At 41.3% G+C, this 21557-nt stretch overlaps 1 protein-coding gene across 10 annotated transcripts in view; it reads left to right on the forward strand.

Moving 5' to 3' along the window:
• LOC111253517 (uncharacterized) overlaps positions 1 to 21557 on the forward strand; it is a 116469-nt gene that overhangs the window by 72124 nt on the left and 22788 nt on the right. For 7 of the 10 annotated variants that reach the window (XR_015330411.1, XR_015330410.1, XR_015330412.1 and 4 more), the window contains exons 2-3: positions 8334 to 8706; positions 17756 to 17830. Coding sequence is in view for 7 of the 10 variants with exons in the window: in XM_022813004.2 (XP_022668739.1) it covers positions 8422 to 8706; positions 17756 to 17830 (360 nt within the window). In the remaining 3 variants the exon portion in view is untranslated. Of the gene's footprint in view, positions 1 to 5963; positions 6122 to 6239; positions 6391 to 8333; positions 8707 to 17755; positions 17831 to 21557 lie in introns of those variants that run through there. The other 3 variants (XM_022813007.2, XM_022813005.2, XM_086993243.1) reach the window with 3 other exon arrangements.

Raw genomic sequence — 21557 nt, forward strand, 5'->3', positions numbered from 1 at the left:
ACAACGGCCAATGCAAAAGAGAAACAACCGAATCATATGCTAATTCGGTTGCAACATAAATACGCACGGAAAATAATCAAAAGAGATTCTCTCAGTGAACGTAAGTTTCGGTCGCGCTTATAAAGCCCACCGTTAACGAAAGTGCTTATCGTTTATTTCCAAATGAAACAAAACTGTGGACGCGTGTAGAATGGCGTTACGGCAGACACGTACAACGAATCTCAAGCTTCACGTTTAGATACGGAAACCACTATACTTTATTTGGTGGTTTATGGATAATTTTATCTTCAGTTGTAATGGACGCAAGTCAGAAGGTGGGAACGAGCGAGGCACACGATTTTATGCTTGCCGTAAAAATTGTTAGAAGGCAAGCTATGATCGTTATTCCCATGCGGAGTGCTCTGTCTCCTGAAGACCGTTGCTTCGTATACAAATACAATAGAACTAATTGTATTAGTCTTTGTTATTTGCAGGACGATTGGGCGATTTTTGGCCATTAAACAGCCAAGCAAGGCCGTGCGCGAACAATACATAAGACTCAAAGCGCAACCGCGTCCAATCCCGTTGTTGTTCCAAAAGTTATCTAAATCAATATAGTAAGACAGGATATACCAAAAAATGTACACATTATTTAAAAGTCGTACCTTTTTGGTTGTTTATTGTTTTTAGGGTACAATAGGTTAGAAATAATGAGTAAATCAAAACTAACCTCTGAACAAAGAAAATGTATCTTAAAATGCTATTGGACGTTTGAAGTAGGACAAGTAAAAAGAAAATGTCGTAGGGGGTTACAAGCAGATCCACCCACGCAGCTTAGTCGCACAGAAGATAAGTTTGAAACTGTTTAAGAGGCTAAGGCACAGTGATGAAGAACATCAATAAGCTTTACTAGCCAAAAAATAGAACTGGAAGATTATACCGAAACATTACAAAAAAACTGCAGGACCTTGGAACTAGTGAATGAACTGCCCATCGCATTTTGAGACGCTGTATATCGACAAGCCAGATTTCAACGATGCTTCGTACTGTCAATGAAGACGGCCCAATCGAAGGATGGAGTTTTGCAGACAATAGTCGAAAAGAAGGAATCAGGAACAAGGCTATTTGGAATGACGAGTGGCACAATTAATCTATATAATTATACTGTCAATGTTACGCAATCAGTTATCTAATTTTATTGTTGTTATAAACGCAGGAACATGATGATAATTTACGAGGAGTTACAGTATAGCACGGCGTTTCAGGGCAAAGACTAGGCAGGATTGTGACTGATGCCAGTTAGTTGAATTTATTGCAAGAATCTATTATACCGCACATTTGGGAGGGCTTTGGTGAACAGAGCAAATTTTATTTAGTATAGAGCACTTGCCCACTATCGGCGTAATCTAAAAGCACACTTTAAAAAAGAATCTTTCAAAAAGACGGGTTAGACGAGGAGACCTTATAGAATACCCTGCCAGTTTTTCAGATCTGAGGCAAATGTACCTTTCTCATAGAAAAACTTCACAGATAAAGTCTACGCCAGAAAAGAAGAAAGATTTAAAAGCCGCATATAAGCAATAGTACGCCGTTAGGAAAGACTGTTGACATTTGAAGATCAGACGCCGTTTGTGACCAGCCGTACAATAACTGCAATGTTAATAATTCTGAGCATCTGCGAGAGGAAGAGAAGTGTAACATATTTTTTTTTTTTATGGATCTTTAAATACGGATAAAAATCGAAGCTGGAACTACGTCAAACTTGTTGTATATTGTTTTGTATTATTATGGCTACCCCACTGTAATACCATCAGGCCTGGAGAGTAACTGGCGACCCAAAAGAGCCAGCTATAAACGGCAGCAACAGGGTACCGTCCGAAAGTATGTGTACTCTTCCTCGATTAAACAATTGCTCAATATAATGTGATACATTTATACGATATGCAAAAATAAGGCTCAGTAATGCAATTAATTACGTTTATCTTGGGAAATCTACTATACTGACGCGTTCACTTCGATTTAGAGGAAACGTTATTTGTATTACAGTTATTGAAAAGTTACACCGGCAAATTCCTATTGTAGTTTATCTTTGCTTTTCTCGTCCTTGAAAGGTTGCTGTACACTTTATCCACTTCTCAGCTTTCACATATATATGTACAGAAAGAGAAACGCATGAGCACACCTGCCTCTCTGGATGTGCATCATAGATATGAAGCTTGCTGTTAGCAAACGCCATAGCCACTAATTTTACAATAGACTATGGCGAAGACTTTGTTAAAAGTTACAGCCGATTGATGAGTGGCCAGTCTCATGGCCGGACAAGCACAACAGGACAAGTTTACTTTCTGAGTCGGCGTCGCAGCTTTTATCGTGTCTTGTTAGATTTGTTTTCTGTTAACGCCATTATACCATATCCATCGCTCACTAAAGCCCGTTAGTGCATGAACCTCTGATAGGCGTGTATGTGGCATTTATATATGGAACTTATGTAGGAGGTCAGACTCACATTCGCACACAGATGTGCGCTATATGTTTACAGTTGCAAGCGGTAAGAACCCATAAGACACTCGTATGAGGGCTTTTCTCTAATGATGATGAAATATCACGAATTTTTACAGAGAATCAGTTGTCTCTACCACGAGAATTCAAACCGTGTTCTCATTTCTTCTGCTGTTGTTACTTCAATAACACTTGCTATGTGGCACACATCTATATATATATATACGAAACCGGAAAATTTGACCGGTTATTCAAATATGCCGCGTACTTGCTTTGACGATCATCTTTGCTGCTGTTGATGTTGTTGTTATTTAACAGAAAATACGAACTAACCGACTACCCGCCCGTGGGAAGAAGCACGTCTCCCTTCCACTGAATAATGCCTTCACTACACGCAAATAGACGCACATGCATCCAGGTTCTATATAAATGCGCACGACTGATCATAAACAGCAAGCGGGAACACTTCCGCGTCCGCCTAGACCCCACCCCACTCCACCCCACCGATTCCCATTTGGGGCTCCATGAGAAACCCTGTACCGCCGTCAGACTAGCACCGCTATCAACGTTACAGCTGCAGTAGCTTCTATTCTTTCTGTTTTTTTTTTATTTTTTTTTTTTATAATACGACCTCACGTCTACATCCAGCACATTTAATCCCTAGCCCCTTGTCAACGAAGCTATCACTTTTTCAAAACACAGCTGAAAATGTGACAGGAACAACAAAGCCAGTAGCATCTAAACGTACTATACTGTTTATATTCGTTTACGATATGCTAATAGGTCATATGTATACGAATTTTCATCGTGTAGGAGTTAAGCTGAAGACTGTACGCGGTATTGAAGCCGTATGAACATTATAGGTGAAGTTTGCTGCTAAACTTTATTCTCAAAAGAAATTATAAAAAGTGATCTCGATCGACTTCAACTCAAGCTAGAGGCCGTACGCACACATATAAACATCTATATACATATATATAAACGGATAGCTCCTTCGGGCACAGTGACAGAGGGCAACACAAACAGCATTCAATGATGCGGTATACAAATACACGTTAATGATGTTTCCTTATATAAATTTCGCCCTGGTTGAGTCTTTTGCTTTTTTTTTTCAGTGATGTCCAAATGTGACCACGCGAAAGCCATTACGTATACGATTGTCCTACCTATAACCCATACGATTTCTTACAGACATGGGTAAAGGTGCCAGTCAGATGACACGTAAAATACGAAATTGCGTGTTAAAATCGTATCTACGCGAAACTTTACCTTTAACGTATGTTGATTTAAGAGGCAATATTGACGTCCGTAATAAAAATAAACTAGTAACACAATAGCATAATGTATTTGGTGACCCCTCAAAGGCCTTTGGTCTATGTGTTAAACCTAAAAACGTGTTTTTGCCAGTTCAAGGAAATACAGGGATCAATGGCGAATACTCAACCACTCAATGTAAGCCAAACAGGATAAGCAGCATGATTACTGTGCCGTATGGGACGTTGCGGTGAGAAAACGACAGGACGATGTAATCCCAACTTTCTATTACCTTTTTATTATTAAGATAAAACAATATTGACCACTTTTTTAACTTCTCAGGCGTCAACACCGAAATATTGCATTTTTCTGTTTGGCTACATCAAATTACCTTCCTATCTGGAATCCGTTTCTCGGCTTCCTACATTGATAAAAGGCTTGCCCACGTAATTCCCATGTAGCTCCTTTATATTGCCGATTTATCATTGTTGCAAAATATTCAATCACTATAACTGTATGCTATAATAATTCCTTTTCACGAGTATTAGTTATTTCAATTGTCGGTTTGTTTTAGCTCGTCGTCATTAACGAACAGCTACACCGTGTGCGCGTCGTGGCATTTGCTAGCAAAACTTTATTGCCCGATTACCACTTATTTAATGATATGGACAGATTGATCCTATCGGTATATCCCGATGTCGTCAAAATGATGCTTCGATGAAGTGCAAAAAAAAATCCCAACTTCTATTTGCCTTAACGGTACTACGCGCATGTGCCGCAATAACTGAGCACGTTCTCGCAGCGGATGATAACGGACGGTCGGAGAGGCCGTCGAAATCTGTCGTACTTCGCGCTACCTGGATGTTGGATACACAGCAGCTTTAAAAAAGTCACGTCACATTTCAAGAATAATTCATCCACGGCAATGGCTATTATTCGTACCATTCCTGCCTACGGCAGTCTGACAACCATCACGCACCTCACGATTCGTAAACTTTCAGGCAAGCTAAGGTGATGGCGGTAACATAGGAAACTTGCGAGCCGGTCTTCTAAGTTCATCTCCACTTGCAAATCCGACATCTTAGAAGCATCCTGCACTGTCGCCGATGCCAAGCAACAGTCCTCGACGGCTAGAGCTGTCGCTGATGTTACTGATATTGTTAGCGCCATCAGGCAACGGTCGACGCCAGCAGAACGCCATGACTGTTGTGGCGCGTATATTGACTTCACAATGCCGCGCGTTGCAATCATCGTTCCAGCTGTGACCACAACGACTGGGATTATTACTGCTACGACCGGTATCACCATAATAATAATAATCATGTGATCTTGGCGCTGCGTTTAACCATGAGCGTCTTAGGGTTCCTGCAAGTGGGATGAAGTGGTAGGACAGCGGTCGAGGAACTTGGATACGGGACAGAAGTACTTTTATGCCAGCCAGAAGCTAGCAGTGAAATCGTTGGCTTTACTTCACGCATCGCGCGTGTGGCAATATTGCGGTCGGATATTCTGTGTATATTTTTCTGAGCTACGCTGAACTGTTTCTGATTGTATATGTACGCGTGTGTGTCATTCCGATTGTATCCGCTTGCCATTTGCCTATTGTTATCACCAGCCTATTGAGATCGCGTATCTGGCCATCAGGTAGAATTTTCAGTCTGCCATTGCTATACGTGGCAGGTCGAAAAGTACATCTTTGACAGGTACGACGATCAAGATAACTGCCACAGAAGCGGTTACACTGTTCGAATTTTTTTACACTTCAGCTTGCTTTCTTGCGTTCATTCTCTTTGCTTCCTTTTGCGCTGACGTTCTCTCGACGCGTGAGGTGTTTGTGCCAGCTGAGGCACTTGGGCCACCCTTCATTTCACATCGTCTTTCTCTATGAAATGCTGAGTGCTTTCGCGTAGTTCTGTTTTCGAACTTCTGCCTGTTGCTACTACTGCTGCTGCTGCTGGGAAGGTTGGTTTGTACGCGTGACGTGAGCTGCAATTCACCAAATAAGTAGCTAGGCGCGAACGTTCAAGGATGTACCCCTTTAGATCTTATAGCTCACAGAAGAAGGTAACCCGCACAGTGGATCGGCATCTTTATCCATGACTGTTCTATGCCGTCTTTCTATGAGAGTGGTCGTCACCGATTCGATATTGTAATATTTACAAACATAATAAGCGAGAGGTAGCTAAGTAAAGACTAGAAACGAAACACATACCGCCGAGCAGCGGTCCCTCATATTCAACTGTTTTTAAAAATTTTTCACGAACACCACCATGTTATGTGTGTTACTTAATTGTTTTAGCTCGACGGCTGGAAGCGATCTTTGGTAGATAGAACTCTTCAAGAACGGACAGAAGGCGTCCTTTTGTTGTTAGCAAATAGCTTTCCCACGGTTAGTATGCATGAACATACTGATATATCTGCTTGTGCAACTATTTACAAACCGAAGCATGGCGATGGCGCACTCGAAACAGACGACAGCCCGCGCTCCAATAGTCAATAGACATTACGATGACGACTCTCGTTAAATCGATAATATCCCTGTATGCAGTGTTCAAAGTGGTAGTTGCCAACAGGGTGCTTTCATGTGCAATTTTCACTTTTCGTTACTTAAATTTTACTATTTCTATTGAAGCCGTTGCGGCGAGACGACATGACAAGGTACGGTTGGATCATCCCATATGTAAACATTCATCTGTCTATATATGTAACCAATAACGATAAAATTATTGTAGATCCCAAAAGATATCATACTAATGAAATTCACGACATGGGGTCCCCCGGTGTTCAGTTTTGTAGGGAGACGCGTTACGTATGCTAGTCATTCGTCATGGTCCTCTGTGTGACAACCATTAAATTACATGGGCGCACCGCCGACGCCCTACATAAAATATTAGGCCACAGAAGGCCTCTCGTAAAATACATGCCCGTAAAAAATACGGGTCAGATCCGCATATCAGTCGAAACGTGAGGTCTTCTTTACGGTTTATCTTCGCTCGCTCCCCGAACCTTTTTACGAGATGAACCTAAAAATGAAAATCATCTGCGCCCGCACAGCTGGACCGCTAAGGCTTTCGGTATAATTCCCTTTGAAACGATCGCATGACAAACATGCTTCCAGAGCTGTGCCAAAAGTATGTATCCTTTTGTTTAGAGATCAATACTCTCAGCAACAAAAACCCATGGCTTCGTAAATTAGTCGAACATATTGGTTGGTAAAATCCAGATGTGTATCAGGCGTTAAAAAAAAATAAGACTTCGGTTATCAGTTCCGTTACAAGTAAAGCGGGGGTATTGGAACAGCTATATATTCAGAAATTTGTGTGTTGTTATGGCTATCAATATGAACAATGGATACCAGCTTGATTTGAAACGCTTCGGCAGGGCGAATGCGATCATCTGAATATGATTACAACATTATCCCGGTGAAATGAGACCAGCAACAGTATAACAACAAAAAAAAAAGGTCTGGGGATCTGATCCCTGTCTGCTCCTCCTCAACATATGGGAGCGTCTTTAAAACAAAACGAAGCGACTGTTTCTATTATCTGACGCGTAACTTCTGCTTGCCGTCGCATAAATAAGATGATACTTTGTCTCTTGTTATATAATGCATCTCACTAATCGAACGAGACGCGTTGAAGACAGCAGCGCTCTCTCCGTGTTCTCTAGTTTTTGTACAGTTTCTCCCGACCCAATTATACCTCTACACAATTTCTACGTTCAAACGTTCTGCCTGTCCGAAAAATGTACATGCAAAACGATTGAAGTACTTGTACATGGCGAGTATTTTAGCGTAATGAAACAAATGTGGATTTTAAGATACCATTGTATTTAGAGCCGTTAAAAACACTGCTTGCATCACGCAACGGCACGCATTACGCCTAACGTGAATATCCGTAAATTTTTATACCATTAGATGATGTTTGGCATCGGCTGCATTTAGCCAATTGAAAGTTCATCAGTCTGCTGCTGTAAATTTATTCTAGATAAATCACGCTGAAAGTTACCTCAAGGTGTTCGAATACCGTTTTCTTACCCATAGAGTAATTTGAAGCTATATAATAACTATTTCAAGTGCCTATTCGCAGAATACGACTAATCTAATAGTTAAGGCCACGTTAAGGCTCAAATAAATAGGAGACTTTTTTTTTAACTGAGAAATATGAAATGGTGGTAACTTCTTATGGAAGATCTGAATACGTCATTTAGTGCCATGGCGCAGGCCCACAGCAGCTTTGTTTATAAGGTAATGGGCCGACTTGTTCTAAGTAATCGTATCAACTGTGTATTTTCCTAAATCCGAATATCGACTTTACGAAGGACACATTTAGAATGAGACCAGATGAACATCAGTGATGGATAGATATTAACGTGTAATAAAAGATATTGTAGATTATAGTTTGGATATAGGTCTTCCGACACTTTTTTACGAAGAGGAAGAAAGTTAAAAGCGGAAAAAAAAGTCTTATATCGAATATTATAAACATGGACATACTTAACTTTTCGAACTGGTGTAAAAAGACGTTTAGGTATCAATTTGTGAAAGAGCTGAACAAGCGTTTGTCTAATCCTTCTCTTTTCCCATTAAATGTTTATTACAGGTGGAAAAATTAGTTTTCGACAGAGCACGTTAACGGGGCTTTCGGGGTATTTCCAGTACCACGCCGGAGTTTCCAAAGAGCAGTTGGCATGCCTGCTGCAGGGATATTTTCCAGACCATTCGGAAATCCGGATAAAGATCGAGAACGAACAAAAAAAACTACCGGCCAGGGGTTGCCGGGGGAATCAATGGAAGAGTTGGCCGGGGGCCTGCCAGTATCTGCCGTCTTAACAATGAAGAAACATTCGTTTTACGTCTGGTTTTTGGGCGCCCAAGAAAGCGGCGGGCTTCGAGGGGACGTGTTTCTCCGCCCAGCACTTGCCAGCCTTCTTGAACGCGAGAAGGACGTCGAACCCGTCAAAGTCACTTTACAGGTGCGTACTGTCTAAGCTGTAATGTTAAATGTATTTCATTTAGGACATATTTCCCTCTATGCACCTTAAACGACGTCATATCCCCGAAGGCCAATGAAATTAGCAACTCTAGTTCCGGATGAATTAAATTTATGAAATCGTAAAGTATTTAGTGAGGCACGTATTTGATTTGCAAGTAATTGCGCCAGACGGTTTTTCTCAGATCAAGTTCGCAAACTAGATCGACGTTTTGTCGCACAATTTCTACGCTTTCAAGAACATATTGCCGCTGATCCATAATGAAGACAGAACAATATCCAATAATCATCACAAAGTTATGCCAATATCATAGTAATATGCTTGCTTATATGACGAAGAACCGCGTCCACGCTAGCGTGCGAGTCCCCGAAAGAGCTTTAACATTAGAAGGTGGCTTGGAAAGCTTGACCGTCAGCAATTTTGATAAAATGGCAACAGCAACTTTGGGCGCAGACGGAATTATTAGCGCGACAAAAAGGGAACAGTTGTCGTCCAACAGCTGCTGTCACACAGGGAGCCAAGCAGAAAAGGCGATAACATTATGTTCTTACGGAAATTAGACTTGAATGGTTCCTGCGTATCCATTTTAGCGGTGGCGATTGCATTTACTGCCGACGTTTCTACGGTAGCGAAGTTTTCAGTCATAGCTTTCTTACCCAACAAACCCCCATTCAGCATTCTGGCAGTAGGATTCCCGACTAAATTTCGTCTTTTTGTATACAATACTTCTTCTTCTTCACTCTCGACAGCTTTTTCCTTCTTCCTTATTGACGGCCAACCATTTCAGTGAGGCTCTAGTCTTGACAGTGCACGTATATAATTGGCTTAAACGTTTATCAAACACATCATTCAGTGGTAACTCAACAAATTCTGCCGGCACGTAATGTATTCGTAGATTTCGAGGTCACGTCAACAATATCAGCGGCCACAATAGCGATGTTATCGGCAGCACGCACGAACGGAAAGAGGTTACAGTCACGAATCACAGCATATATTTGGGCCATGTTATCTGTCGCTGGCAATAAAGTAATTAACGGCGATCTGCCCGAGGATGCAATCTATATAGGTGGATCACCAACTGATTCAGTCTCGCCGGACTAAAAGTAATTACTAACATTCTATTGAAAAGTGGCGAGCTTTATATGGTCACGGGTATCGTACAAGGAGCGCAGAGATGAATTTTACATACCAGAGAGACCTTGAGATCGGAACATAGAATGGTGGCCCTCTTCCTAATGTCCCGCAAAAGGACTCTCGCCCTTCGTTAAAACGAAGAATTGAAAAAACAGTTGCGGTGCGGATAATAATTATGATTTCTGCTATTCGGTTCCGGCGGCTAGCAAGCTGTTAAGGTCATCATCGCCCAGTAAGGTTCGCTTAGGTCATAAAGCAAGAACAGTTCTTCTCTCAATAGACATCGGTCGACGATTCGGGGAGACGCGATCCTGAATAGGCAAAGACATCCTTAGCAATGCTGTTCTAGCGGACGACGCAGCTGTAGCCATATTGTAACACATTCGCTAATTTGTGATTAATTTAGGTTACTTTCTGCTAGCAAATTACTCCGCTAGAGGATCCTGTTCCTGGTTTGCTTAACAGTCCTTGTTGCCTTTGGATTTCGTTAGCATTATATAAGTGCAAACAAAACTCTTACATACCATGTTCGATCGTTAACCAACTGCACGATTATATAGCACAAAATCAATGATTTGAACAAAAAAACAAACCTGTACGGGTTGTCCCAATTCAGCGTCGAACAGCTGCGCTGTCTAATAGACTGTACCGGTGTCTATAATATGAAGTATTGAAGTTATTCAGATGTCAAATAACTGGACTATTGTTCTTGCCATTTAGGGTGAAGTTGTTTTAATACGAGCCCTCTTCGCGCTGCTTTGTCAGCGTTCGTACTAAGCCAGGTTGATAGTAACAGTCAGTAACCAACACACTCGACAACGGGAAAACCAAATTGATAATTTGGCCAGACGATTTGACTGGTACGGACATCGGTTTTAGTTCTATTAAAAACAAGCGTTGTATCTAAGTCTAACTTCGAAGCTTGTACACGCGAAGGCAGGTGACACCCGCCTTCAGTGATAGACTACCAAAATATACCAAAAAGTGCCTGAAATCCCTGTATGCCAATGTGCGCGAATGTTTATTATAAATTATAGATTGTTGACAACAACTAGACTGCCGTATCGCTAAGCTTATCTCCTCTGTCTGTAGCAATTAAACAGTAGTTTAATAACATCTAATATTAACGTTTTTATGCGATTACTTACTAGAAAGAAAAAGAATTACTACTCCTATCTCTTCTTATGCAAAAAGTACAAAAAAAAAATATTGTATCTATGCGAAACGAGTAGGATTTAATGCGACAAATATTACACCGTCCGATTTTTTCACCACAAAGGGATTTTTTTCTAGCGTTTTAATATAAACACATACGTGTCTCTTAGCAGTTGTTTAATCCAATTAGCACAATTGTCTCTGTCGTATTTTAACAAGAGCCAAAGTTGATGATGGCAGATCGATAGAAACAGTCAGGCTCGTGTAGTGCTCTAGAAATCCTTGAAAACAAAGAGGATTTGGACCGGTAATTTGTATTTTTTCGCACCGGATCTCATCATTATCGAACGAATTTACCATACGAAAATATGAATGCTTACCTGAATCCCTGATCAGTAAACTCCGACTTGGAACGAACAGAACTTCGAATCGTATATTCAGAAACGTACTAGCACGTCGTTGGTCCTTACTTTTCCTATTTTGTCGACTACGATATATATCGTATCAAACAGGCGAATCGTCGTGTGTGTAACAGGTACCGACTGGCTTTATACGTTGGAGCGTGTTAGATGTTCATTTCGAGAAAGCTGGTCCGTTCCTACGCTAAACGAGAATCTCTGATACTAGGCGCTACGTTACTATTCCATATGTCATCTATTGACAAGAGTAGGCCTGCAATGCCATATTGTACTGGTTACAGCCCATACATATGTGATCCTCTAGCGTATTCAAGTTGAGACAATCTACAAAGAGGAAGCCATATTAACAAGTTGAATGATGCCCATCATCCTTTTCGAACACCTTCGCAAATATTGAATGGGGTCGTCGTGCTACTTGCATGGCATTCGCAAAAGAAAAAGGCCACTTTATAAATGCTCAGCTGCCCATACATCGAGTCGTTATCCGCTATAGCCGTCCGTCTTCTCGCATTGTTGTCTATTGCATAGGCCCCATTTCCGCTGCCCGAGTCAGACGTAGAAGCTTAAGTGAAGCCTTATCATCCGCGTACGCGAGTCACTGTCCAGTGATCGCCGAGTCAACAAGCCGCATTGTCATCTATTTATCGAAAATATGGTCGGCAGTTTGGTAACAGCGGCGATAACAGTAGTTACTACATAGTTTTTCTACGATTCTTAGTATCACTTCACTGTGTTGATCTAGCCATATAACGATGTTATGGTTAATGAGGGACGAACGGCCTTCAATACACCACTGAAAACTGCAACAATGTGTTTTCCGCGTCTGCGCCATTTAGCCCTATTCGTTGACAAAGACAGCGTTAACGGACGAATCCGACGAGGACGGAGAAGATGACATCGCTTCGCATATCGTTAACGCCGAGGATGCTGAAGATAGAACCGGTGTCGGTGACGACAATGGCGTCAATAATAGCGATTTGGACAGAGTCGACGCTGTTGCTATCGGCAGTGAACTGAAGATGGAAGAAATGAATGGGGAATCATAGAATATTCTATGCAATAACGACGAGAAGGATATAATAGAGTCGGGAACGAAATGGTAGCAGGGGCTATAGTTGTAGTCGCAATGGATCAGAGCAGACGTCGAATCCGTAGCGGCGCCAGCTGTTGCACTAGCACCAGCCCCGTCCAGAGTGAAAACGGAGAAGATAAAAAAAAAAAAAACGAAGCACGAACGGAATGATATTAACGACAGCCAGTCAGTGATCAGGAAAAACGAAAACTAGGACCGCTGTAACTAAACCTGTAGCAGAGCTTGTGTTGAATCATACTAGACCATGTCGTTAACGAACGACAGCCTCGCTCTACGTTGCTATGTAGAGCGCGGTGTCACTAGCGGAAGATGCAGGCCACTCAGGCTACGGACGGATGTCCGATGTCTGAGTCGAAGTGGAAACAACAGCAATCAGCACGCGGCCAATAATTTAATATGAGGACGGACTATTGAATTGTCCTCGTGGTGCGACTGGCCACTGATGCTAGCCCCAGATAACCGCAATAGCACAGGGGTAAAATCATTATCACGGAATAGTGTGGTGGTATGGCAACGTAGCTGTTCAGGTCGTCTGGCCAAAACAGAGTCAAATTCTAACTGCCGCCGCATTATCACCACCGACACCAGAAGCAGCAATAATGGCAGTGACCAGCAGATACGAATTACTACTCCCCATACCTAGCACTATAACAGCGACGGACTGAGCGAGCCGTCCTTCGGTGCGCTGTTGTCTTAAGGTGCAGCTCTGTCGCTACTGAGCAAGTAGTAATCATCGCAGGGCCTTGAACAGCTCAAGTAATAAAGTGAAATTTTCGTTGTGACAATGTGGCCCCCACTTAGCGCTCGCCCGTTCAGTCACCATGAGCGCGACGCTGATCTACAGCAGCTGTAGCAAACAAGCTGCGGTCAAAGCAAGATCAAATAATAAGAACAGGTCCAAGCGCCTGCGATCGCAGTCACCTTTCGCCTTATTTTGGCTCAACTGGCAGAACTGCGTAAATATTGCTGCGCTCCTAAATATTGCTGCGCTCCTAGTGACAATATGGCGAAGCGCCATCGAAATCACGGCTACTGACCGAAACATGTGATCTGTTCTCGCGTCCTAAAAGCTGCGACCGGTGCTACCTATTTTGCCTAGTTCGGTGCTCAGACGCATCAAGACAACAGTATTCATTTGGCCGTGGACGATGGGCGCCCTTATCGCACGTCCTGAGGAAACAAAAGGTGACGGCTTACGGGACCAGTGAACGAAGCCATGTCGAATCGCCGACATGCCGCAATACAGCCGCAATTGCGCAGGCTCATTTTATTTCTATTAGTGCCAGTTACGCTACCAGTTGCTGTTTAGGGGTGGTTTCGTTTCCGTGCGTGGACGCTAGAAAAGCGCCACATACGACGCGCCCGCGTGCATGTTTTTGACTAATAGCCTTGGAACCAGATATATGACCAGTTAGACGGGTGTATAGAAGAAAGATAGGAGTTTGCGGAAGGCAAGGAAACAGACAATTAAGCGAAAAGTGCATGACGAACAACCAATCCCGACCAGTTACGGTTGGTCAGTGGCAGGAGCTGAAACTAGTGGACTAACGGAGCTTTTGCTGTCCGTCGGGATGAGCGTCATCTGAATGTCAGATATAGCGAAAACCGTTGATTTTGTGGGTCGAGGAGTAAGGGAGAAATGTGAAAACCATGGTACTGCCAAAGGATGATAGGGCAGCTGGACCTCCCTTAGGGCTACTGCTGCTACGATTTCGCAGGGTGACTGCTGCAGCAGTAGCAGCAACAAATATTAGAATATCTCTGTGAAGAATCGACACCATCTACGGTAAGATAACGGCAGTATTAGATCAGCGACAACAACCACAAACAACAAGGACAACAGAATAGAAACAATGATCGCCAAGCAGACGACGCTGAACAGGACGATAGTGGCAGCAAAGCAATGACGATTCCGCCGACATAGGCTATCGTTGATATTCCTTCCAGACAAGAGCTGCAGCGGCTTCGCTTCTAAGCTACAGTCAACCCAACTGTTGATCACCTTCAAAAGACTGCCTCGCTAGGGTAATAAGCAGTAGCATTCCTTATCGCGTGCTGCTGGCGCCTACGCGGCCATTGTAATCATTTTTGTCGTTATTGAAAATCCCAAATGTACATGTGAAAACAGCAGCGGTGGCAAAAACTGATAGTGACAAATACTGACGTTTATGGTTTTTCCCCGTCTCTTTTCGAGCGCTTAGCGCTTGAGCTCCTCTGTTCCTGTGCGTGCATCTCGTTCTATAATCGCCTTTGCGGGTAACTGCTGCTTATCGCATCGGCGGTGGTCTTTCGCTGAATATTATAGGTAGCTCAAGCCGCTTTGCTCCGCAATTCCTCTGGTGCAGCTCTTTACGAACGACGATACGAAAACACGAAAATATGTTAAAAGAAAAAAAGGCCTTTAGATCAGTATAGTATAATAGTACATTTCAAAAACTTTGCCCGTCTTAACAGTACCACACTGTATAAACGTTACGAGGCACTTAGATACGTTAGGAGGGTTACACATCTTGGGACGGCCATGGCTACAGCATTATTTGCGCTTCTTGCCGAAACATTCTAACAGTGCTATAGGCCCCCGAATGTCTGCTGTTCTGCCGAAAGCAAACGAGTTTTTTTGTGATTAAATAAGAAAAAGTCCCACTGAACTGTTGCTTTTGTTATGGCTGCTATTGTTAATACTGTTATGGTTTTTGTTGATATTGAGAAAAAAGAATTTTTTAATAACACAAATTCCGTATTTCTAGGAGCCCTAGCAGTATGTAATATGGGCGAGAGCCCTATCGTTGATCTATGGCGTGTTACATCGTCGTTTTGGGGTGAGGTTTTACGATGCGATAGCACGCGCTATTATTGCTTATTGTTGTTGCTATTGGTGGTGGTGGTGGTGTTGATGCTGCTGCTGCTGCTGCTGCTGTTGTTGTTGTTGTTGTTCTTGTTGTGGACGTACACTTCGTTGGCGTTGATCGCGTCAATATTATGGTCTTATTATCGGGGCTTTTAGTTTTGTTTTGGATTCTGTAACCGCTGCTGATGAAATAGCTGCTACTAAACTGCCATCAAACTCGCGAAGATAGTTATGATACTAGTCGTACCGAACCGACGATGATATCATAACGATAGAAATAAATATTCCACAGTAGACATTGGATAGAGCTAAGTATACTGAGGAGCTTAACGTCGCTTTTGTTGTACTTGTACGTCACATTGTGCAAGCCAGGGGAAGGGGGTCTCAGAGGATCTTTGCTTCGTCTGCGCCAGGAAATCAGCAGGCCATTTATTCTCTAGACGTCCTAACGCCAAGACCAACAAAGTGCTACTTTTTACCGAATTAAAATCATGATAAGAAAATGCAAATAAAGAATTATTTTTTTATATTAAAAAAATGAAGGAAAAGCCATGCATGCGGTTTATTATAATACGTATACCCTAACAAGTTCAGAGACATGTGAAGATTAAAGAAAAGAAATAATGTCCCATAGATATTAAATCATTCGTAAGCTGGATTTTATCATCCTGTGAGACACATATTACCTGATCGTTGAGTTGACATTAGTACCATCGGCATGACATTGAGGTTGACACAAATTGGTAACCATTGTTCGAAATAAGGGGGCTTGTGTTTTGTAAATTGTGCCTATTGCAATCTTTCCTGCCAACAAATCTTGCGCAAACCATGCAAGATCTTGATGTGTTATGATTGGCCCGAAACTACTTCCTACAGGACGTACTATATTTAGGAAAATTATATTATACCATCGTACTCACTAAAAAACTTATACAGATATATATATATATATATATATATATCAACTTGGCTTGCACTATATATATATATATATATATAGTGCAAGCCAAGTTGATTCGATTCAATATCTACTGCACGATCTTCCATTTTCGGAAAAAATAAGCTACTTTCACAGATCAGCTGAAGAAATGAATCAACCAAAAAAAATGGGGCTCATTGACAGGTAGCGTATGAACTGCAATGTATTATGGCAATCTCCTCATCTTGTTAATCTATCCGTTATACAAAACAGCCTGGAAACAGGTAGTATCAGATAGTGGATAACCGCTATTGCGATGACTTTGAACCAAATAGCAATTTTCGAACCCACTAATAATTGCAGGTGGGCTTACCTAGAGCATTGTTTATCTACGCATAGTATCCGGCCTTTTTCATGGCACAGTTACGAATACACACGCAAAGCCGTCCATATGATGATACCAGATGCTAATGACGTTATTGCCTTACGGCGATCATCTCAGACAGCCCAAATTCTAATGCAAATATTGCTGGTTAGCTTATAAAACGGTAAAATGTTTTATGTATATATATATATAGATATTTTTATAGTTGTTCTTGTTTATTCAGGATGATGTTGGACAAGTGAAGCTAGATTTGTTATTACTTTACTTGAATATAGGACAAATGGTAGTGGTCATCCTTGTACTGTGAATGCTGTCTTACAGGGAAAGTGGAGATGTGGCTAGGAGGCCTATATTAGGGTAAACTTGCGGTAGAGATTTAGGTGTAGGACAGAATGTTTTTACTGTTCATGTAGATTCGTTTTAATCGTCAACTTATTTTCTCTCGTATACTGTGTTGTTACTTTATGGTATCATTTAAAATTATTATGCGGAATATATGTCTTCACAAGTTTATAAAAGGGGTGATAAACTATAATGTTGAATAGTTAGTTATATGATTACATTGTTTCTACGTTTTACATATGTAGTCGTTGCGAGATGGTAGACACCGCTAGAGGTCGCTGGCCTAAAACAAGTGGAGTGATGTGTTTCTTTAGAATGAAAAGCGAGCATTGACTTAAATATGGCCTGATTTCAATCGGTGCAGTTGTTGTTACGCTTTTCTTTTTCATCGACGACATATAAAAACAATTCGAATTATACAATCATTTAGCGCATAAATTTGTATGCTCCTTAGTACTGCCAAAACATAACCTCCATAAAAAGTAGATGGCTTTCAGAGAAATTCATTAATGGAATTATGCGTTATTTACTAGCTAATTAAACGTTAATTATTAGTATCTAACTATTGAATTATAACATCAATACAGAACTTAAGCCGAAATTCGCTAGTAGCTGCGTGTCTATTTTCCCGCGTGCAGATTCTAATTTATTTAGTGTGTACAGTAGAGAAAGGGAAATTGTTCGTATTCGTCTGCTAATGTACACTTCGATATACGTGTGACTTTTCCATTTCCAGATCAGCAGCAAAGGATTAAAAATTGTCCAAAATGTTTCTCGACCAGGCTCGCGTAACAACGGCAAAACGGAACAGGTGACGCATTTAGCGAAAAATACATATTGTACAGATTCCAGCATAGATACACATTTGGTACAGGCTAATATTAATTGATGTACAGGCACTAAATGCTGAACGTGTATTCAACACTTGCCTGAACTAACTTCTTTTCTCGTTGAGCTCCCATATTGTCGTGGTAAAAAATTATACATTTTTAATCAGATCAACCTTGTATAGTAGGTATAGAATGAAAAATATATTCTATCAGCAAGTGACTCAATAAACGACCCAGATGAGATGTGTCAATCGTTCACGAAAAGCGCCTGGTTGGGTGACAGTAACAAACATGTGGGTCTTCCAGCAATGGAAACGTATTAGTCTACTAACCGTAGGGATAGAAGGGCGGTCTAGGCTCGAAATCGAGCATAGGAACTTGTTTCATACTGGACAGGACCATCCGTTAGAACGAATGCTTCATTGCAGTACCAAACGTAAAAGGGAGAACGTTGCAATAAACATTTGGTGAAATGGTACGAGATCGGCTTACACACTGAACACAGCCGATACATCTAAGGAGACCGTTAAAGAACCTGACCTGAGACAAACGGAAAAGGGAAATAGGTCTGGCTTTTTAATTAGTTTTTATGACTATTTATTATTTCGAAGTGGTTATTGCAACTTCGCAGAGTTTCGACTAGATAATGCAAAAGAATATAGACGCGTTTTTTAATTCCTGTTCATTTGTTACTATTTAATGACTTCAATTGTTCAGAAGAAAAAAATTCTGTTCTCTGTTATTATTACTACTTGGTTATGGCACTTATATTTGATTTTACATACTGATGCCACTTCACTACATACCTAAATACCATTATATTTGGATAAACATGTGTGACATTCGCCGGTTGTAAAGCCATTACCCAAAAAGGGAATTGTCTATAAGTGGCTGTTCATTTGATTGAACACCGTCGATAAGTAATTGCCGAGCATCTGCAATACGGTAAAATTAACGAAATGGGAAATTTCAGTATTTTACAGAAAAATTTCGTTAACAGATAGTCAGTAACGAATAGAGGTTTAACCCGCTGGAGCTTCAATCATGTGAAAAGGATGAGGCTCAATTCCGGATGAACATATCTTTTGGCATCATTTGAACCCGCGAAAACGCGCAATCTAGCATATGCGCAATGAAGCCCAATTTCAGTAACGTCCAAAGTGGCTATTTCAGCCCGCTAGGACGGCTGAATGAACCTGCACTTTTACGCTATGGACGCCACTCGACACCTCACTTAGCCGTCCGACTGATCTCGTACGTGATCCGAGGAATAGCTGATGATCCAGTTGGATGTTGTCGTCTTGACAAGGCACCTAAACAGCCCAACTAGTTTGTGTTGAACTTATATATTGCTGATCCCAAGAGGACATGGCAATACTGGCTAAGTATGTTTGTGGCTTTTCTTAGCCAGGCTCAGCTCCCTTTCAGAAGGCCCGTACTATCGAAGAGAATGGACTTGCTAACTGAACATATTTAGTTGACGAGGTGAACATAGTTTTTGCGCTCTTGAAGAAATTTGAGGGACGTTTCGGAGAGCAGAAAGCCCGTAACAAAGCTAGCGAAAGAGTACATCATTATAAATCGACGTTTTAATCTTGTCGATTCTCTAGGTACAATAAGACATATGAGCGTTAGGTTAAGGTTCATGTACCCTTGTTCAAATTGATGTTCCTGGCAGTGTTGATTTTAACGGCCCATTCGATAAATACAGATACGTGGCAAATTTTTTAAAACAATTGTATTATCTAAGAAAAATAAGACATTAATTTAGGCCTCAGCCATAACAACTGCTCTGTGTAAAGGGTGTATAGCCTTCTAACATACACCTGTTGCTGCAATTCTATAACAAGAAGATAAAATGTGGCTGAATAGGAGCGTTTATAACCGATGCCATTCTAAGCACAAAGTCAACCATAAAAGATACCTACAAAACATTGTTCTCAGGGGCGACTCGCGCCAAGCGCTCCATATGAGGGGGCCGTAATGGTAATGGCAAGGCCAACAGACGCTCTGGATACAGCTATCCGGTATGTTCGCCATCCGGAGTTAAAACATACGCAAGGGTTTTATCAAGGCGGCCACAACAAGGGGTCGATTGTTATATGGAAGCATATATCACAGCTTAATTTATATCTTCCTTTAGCTCGTGTCAGGAAAAGTTAATCTTCACTCTGCCCAGTGAACTAATGGTGACCAGCAGTTACTAAATACTACTTATTAATTGGTTTAGTAATCGAATTTTTATCTAGTTTCCGAGTATGTGAAGAAGCGGCCGAATTATTATTTCTTTGCTTACTTTTTATTATTATTATTGATATTGACGAATTATTGATATTGCTTACTTAACGTATGCAATTATCTAGCATTTCGAACGGAGTAAGGACCCGGCATACATATCTCTAACATATCCTTGCATGGAACTAATCTACATAAACAGTTTAGAGAAAACAGGGTTATAAAACGAAATTCAGTCTACATCTGTCCGTGGTCCGAATTCCGTGTTCATGAATTGTTTTTGCTTTATCGGCATAGCACAAAACAAGAAGATGGTGTAAAATACTTAAAAGTACTACTCGAGGGAAAGATCTGGATAAGCTATATTGATCTAATTAAGGCTGGTTACACAAGGCCCTTAGTTAATATTATCAGCTTCACGATAACCTATCAACTAGGTAAGTTATGCAATTACTTGAACCATATATACAAATGATATTGACGTGCTAGAGCTTAAGGCATATCAACCGATACGAAAAGTTAATAGAAAAAAGTTGAATCGTAAATTTTAAATTAGGATGATTTTTTCTGTCAAGCAAACAGCGTTAAGGTTAGCCGGTCGTTTGGCATTATTTACTGAAGGTCGCTTTCGATACATATTGCCTATCAAATATATACACAAGCGGCTAGCTGATGTTCCGCAAAAAAGAGCCAAGACAAACATTTCATGCAGATTATAGATTGAACCTAATTTCTGAACAGATGGTGACTTCTTGTCTTGTTTTACCGGCTAATCTATCCTATCTGAGCTATCCCTGGGTACGCGGAAAGGTTAATCACGAAGTTTGCACATGTTCTCCGTAGTAGATAAGTGCTAACTTAGGTCACCACTCCGCTCAGTCGAAACGGTTGCGGATGCTTGCCCGGATGTAAAGCCTTAAAGGAAGCTATGAACGCGGCCTAAGAGGTGGATTAATTCGACTTTTCGCTCTGGGAGGGGACGTAAGGGCCAAGACTAAGAAGAAAATGATGGTTTAAAAGGCCTCAAGCATATGCGTCAGAGAGCCAAGTATGACGCCCGTACCACCGAACATATTTCTTACCTTATGCTGTGGGAGCAACTTTATGCCGAGCCCAGAGATGAGCTTCGGGTTGGGCGCAAGCTTAACAATTGAAAATATAGAAAATTGTAATGGAAGGCTGAGCGCCATGGTAAGCATAGGGAGCACGAAACGCATGAAAAACGTACCAATCGAGATTATCGCGAAGGTTGGGTTAGGTGGTGACCGATTGTATCAAGCGATAACTCCAACTTATAACCATTACGAAAAAGTAAAATCGCCTAAAAGAATTAAAGGAACTCGAACAAAGCTTTGGACCATATAAGAAACAAAAAAATAGCTGCGATGTCCCCATCAATACTGGCTATTAACTGAAGACCTTAAGGTGGCTAGACTAATGTTATATTAAATATGACCATATCGCACCCTAAAT

The sequence above is a fragment of the Varroa destructor genome, unplaced genomic scaffold (assembly GCF_002443255.2).
Source record: "Varroa destructor unplaced genomic scaffold, Vdes_3.0 BEIS01000006.1, whole genome shotgun sequence".
Classification (NCBI taxonomy): Eukaryota; Metazoa; Arthropoda; class Arachnida; order Mesostigmata; family Varroidae; genus Varroa; species Varroa destructor.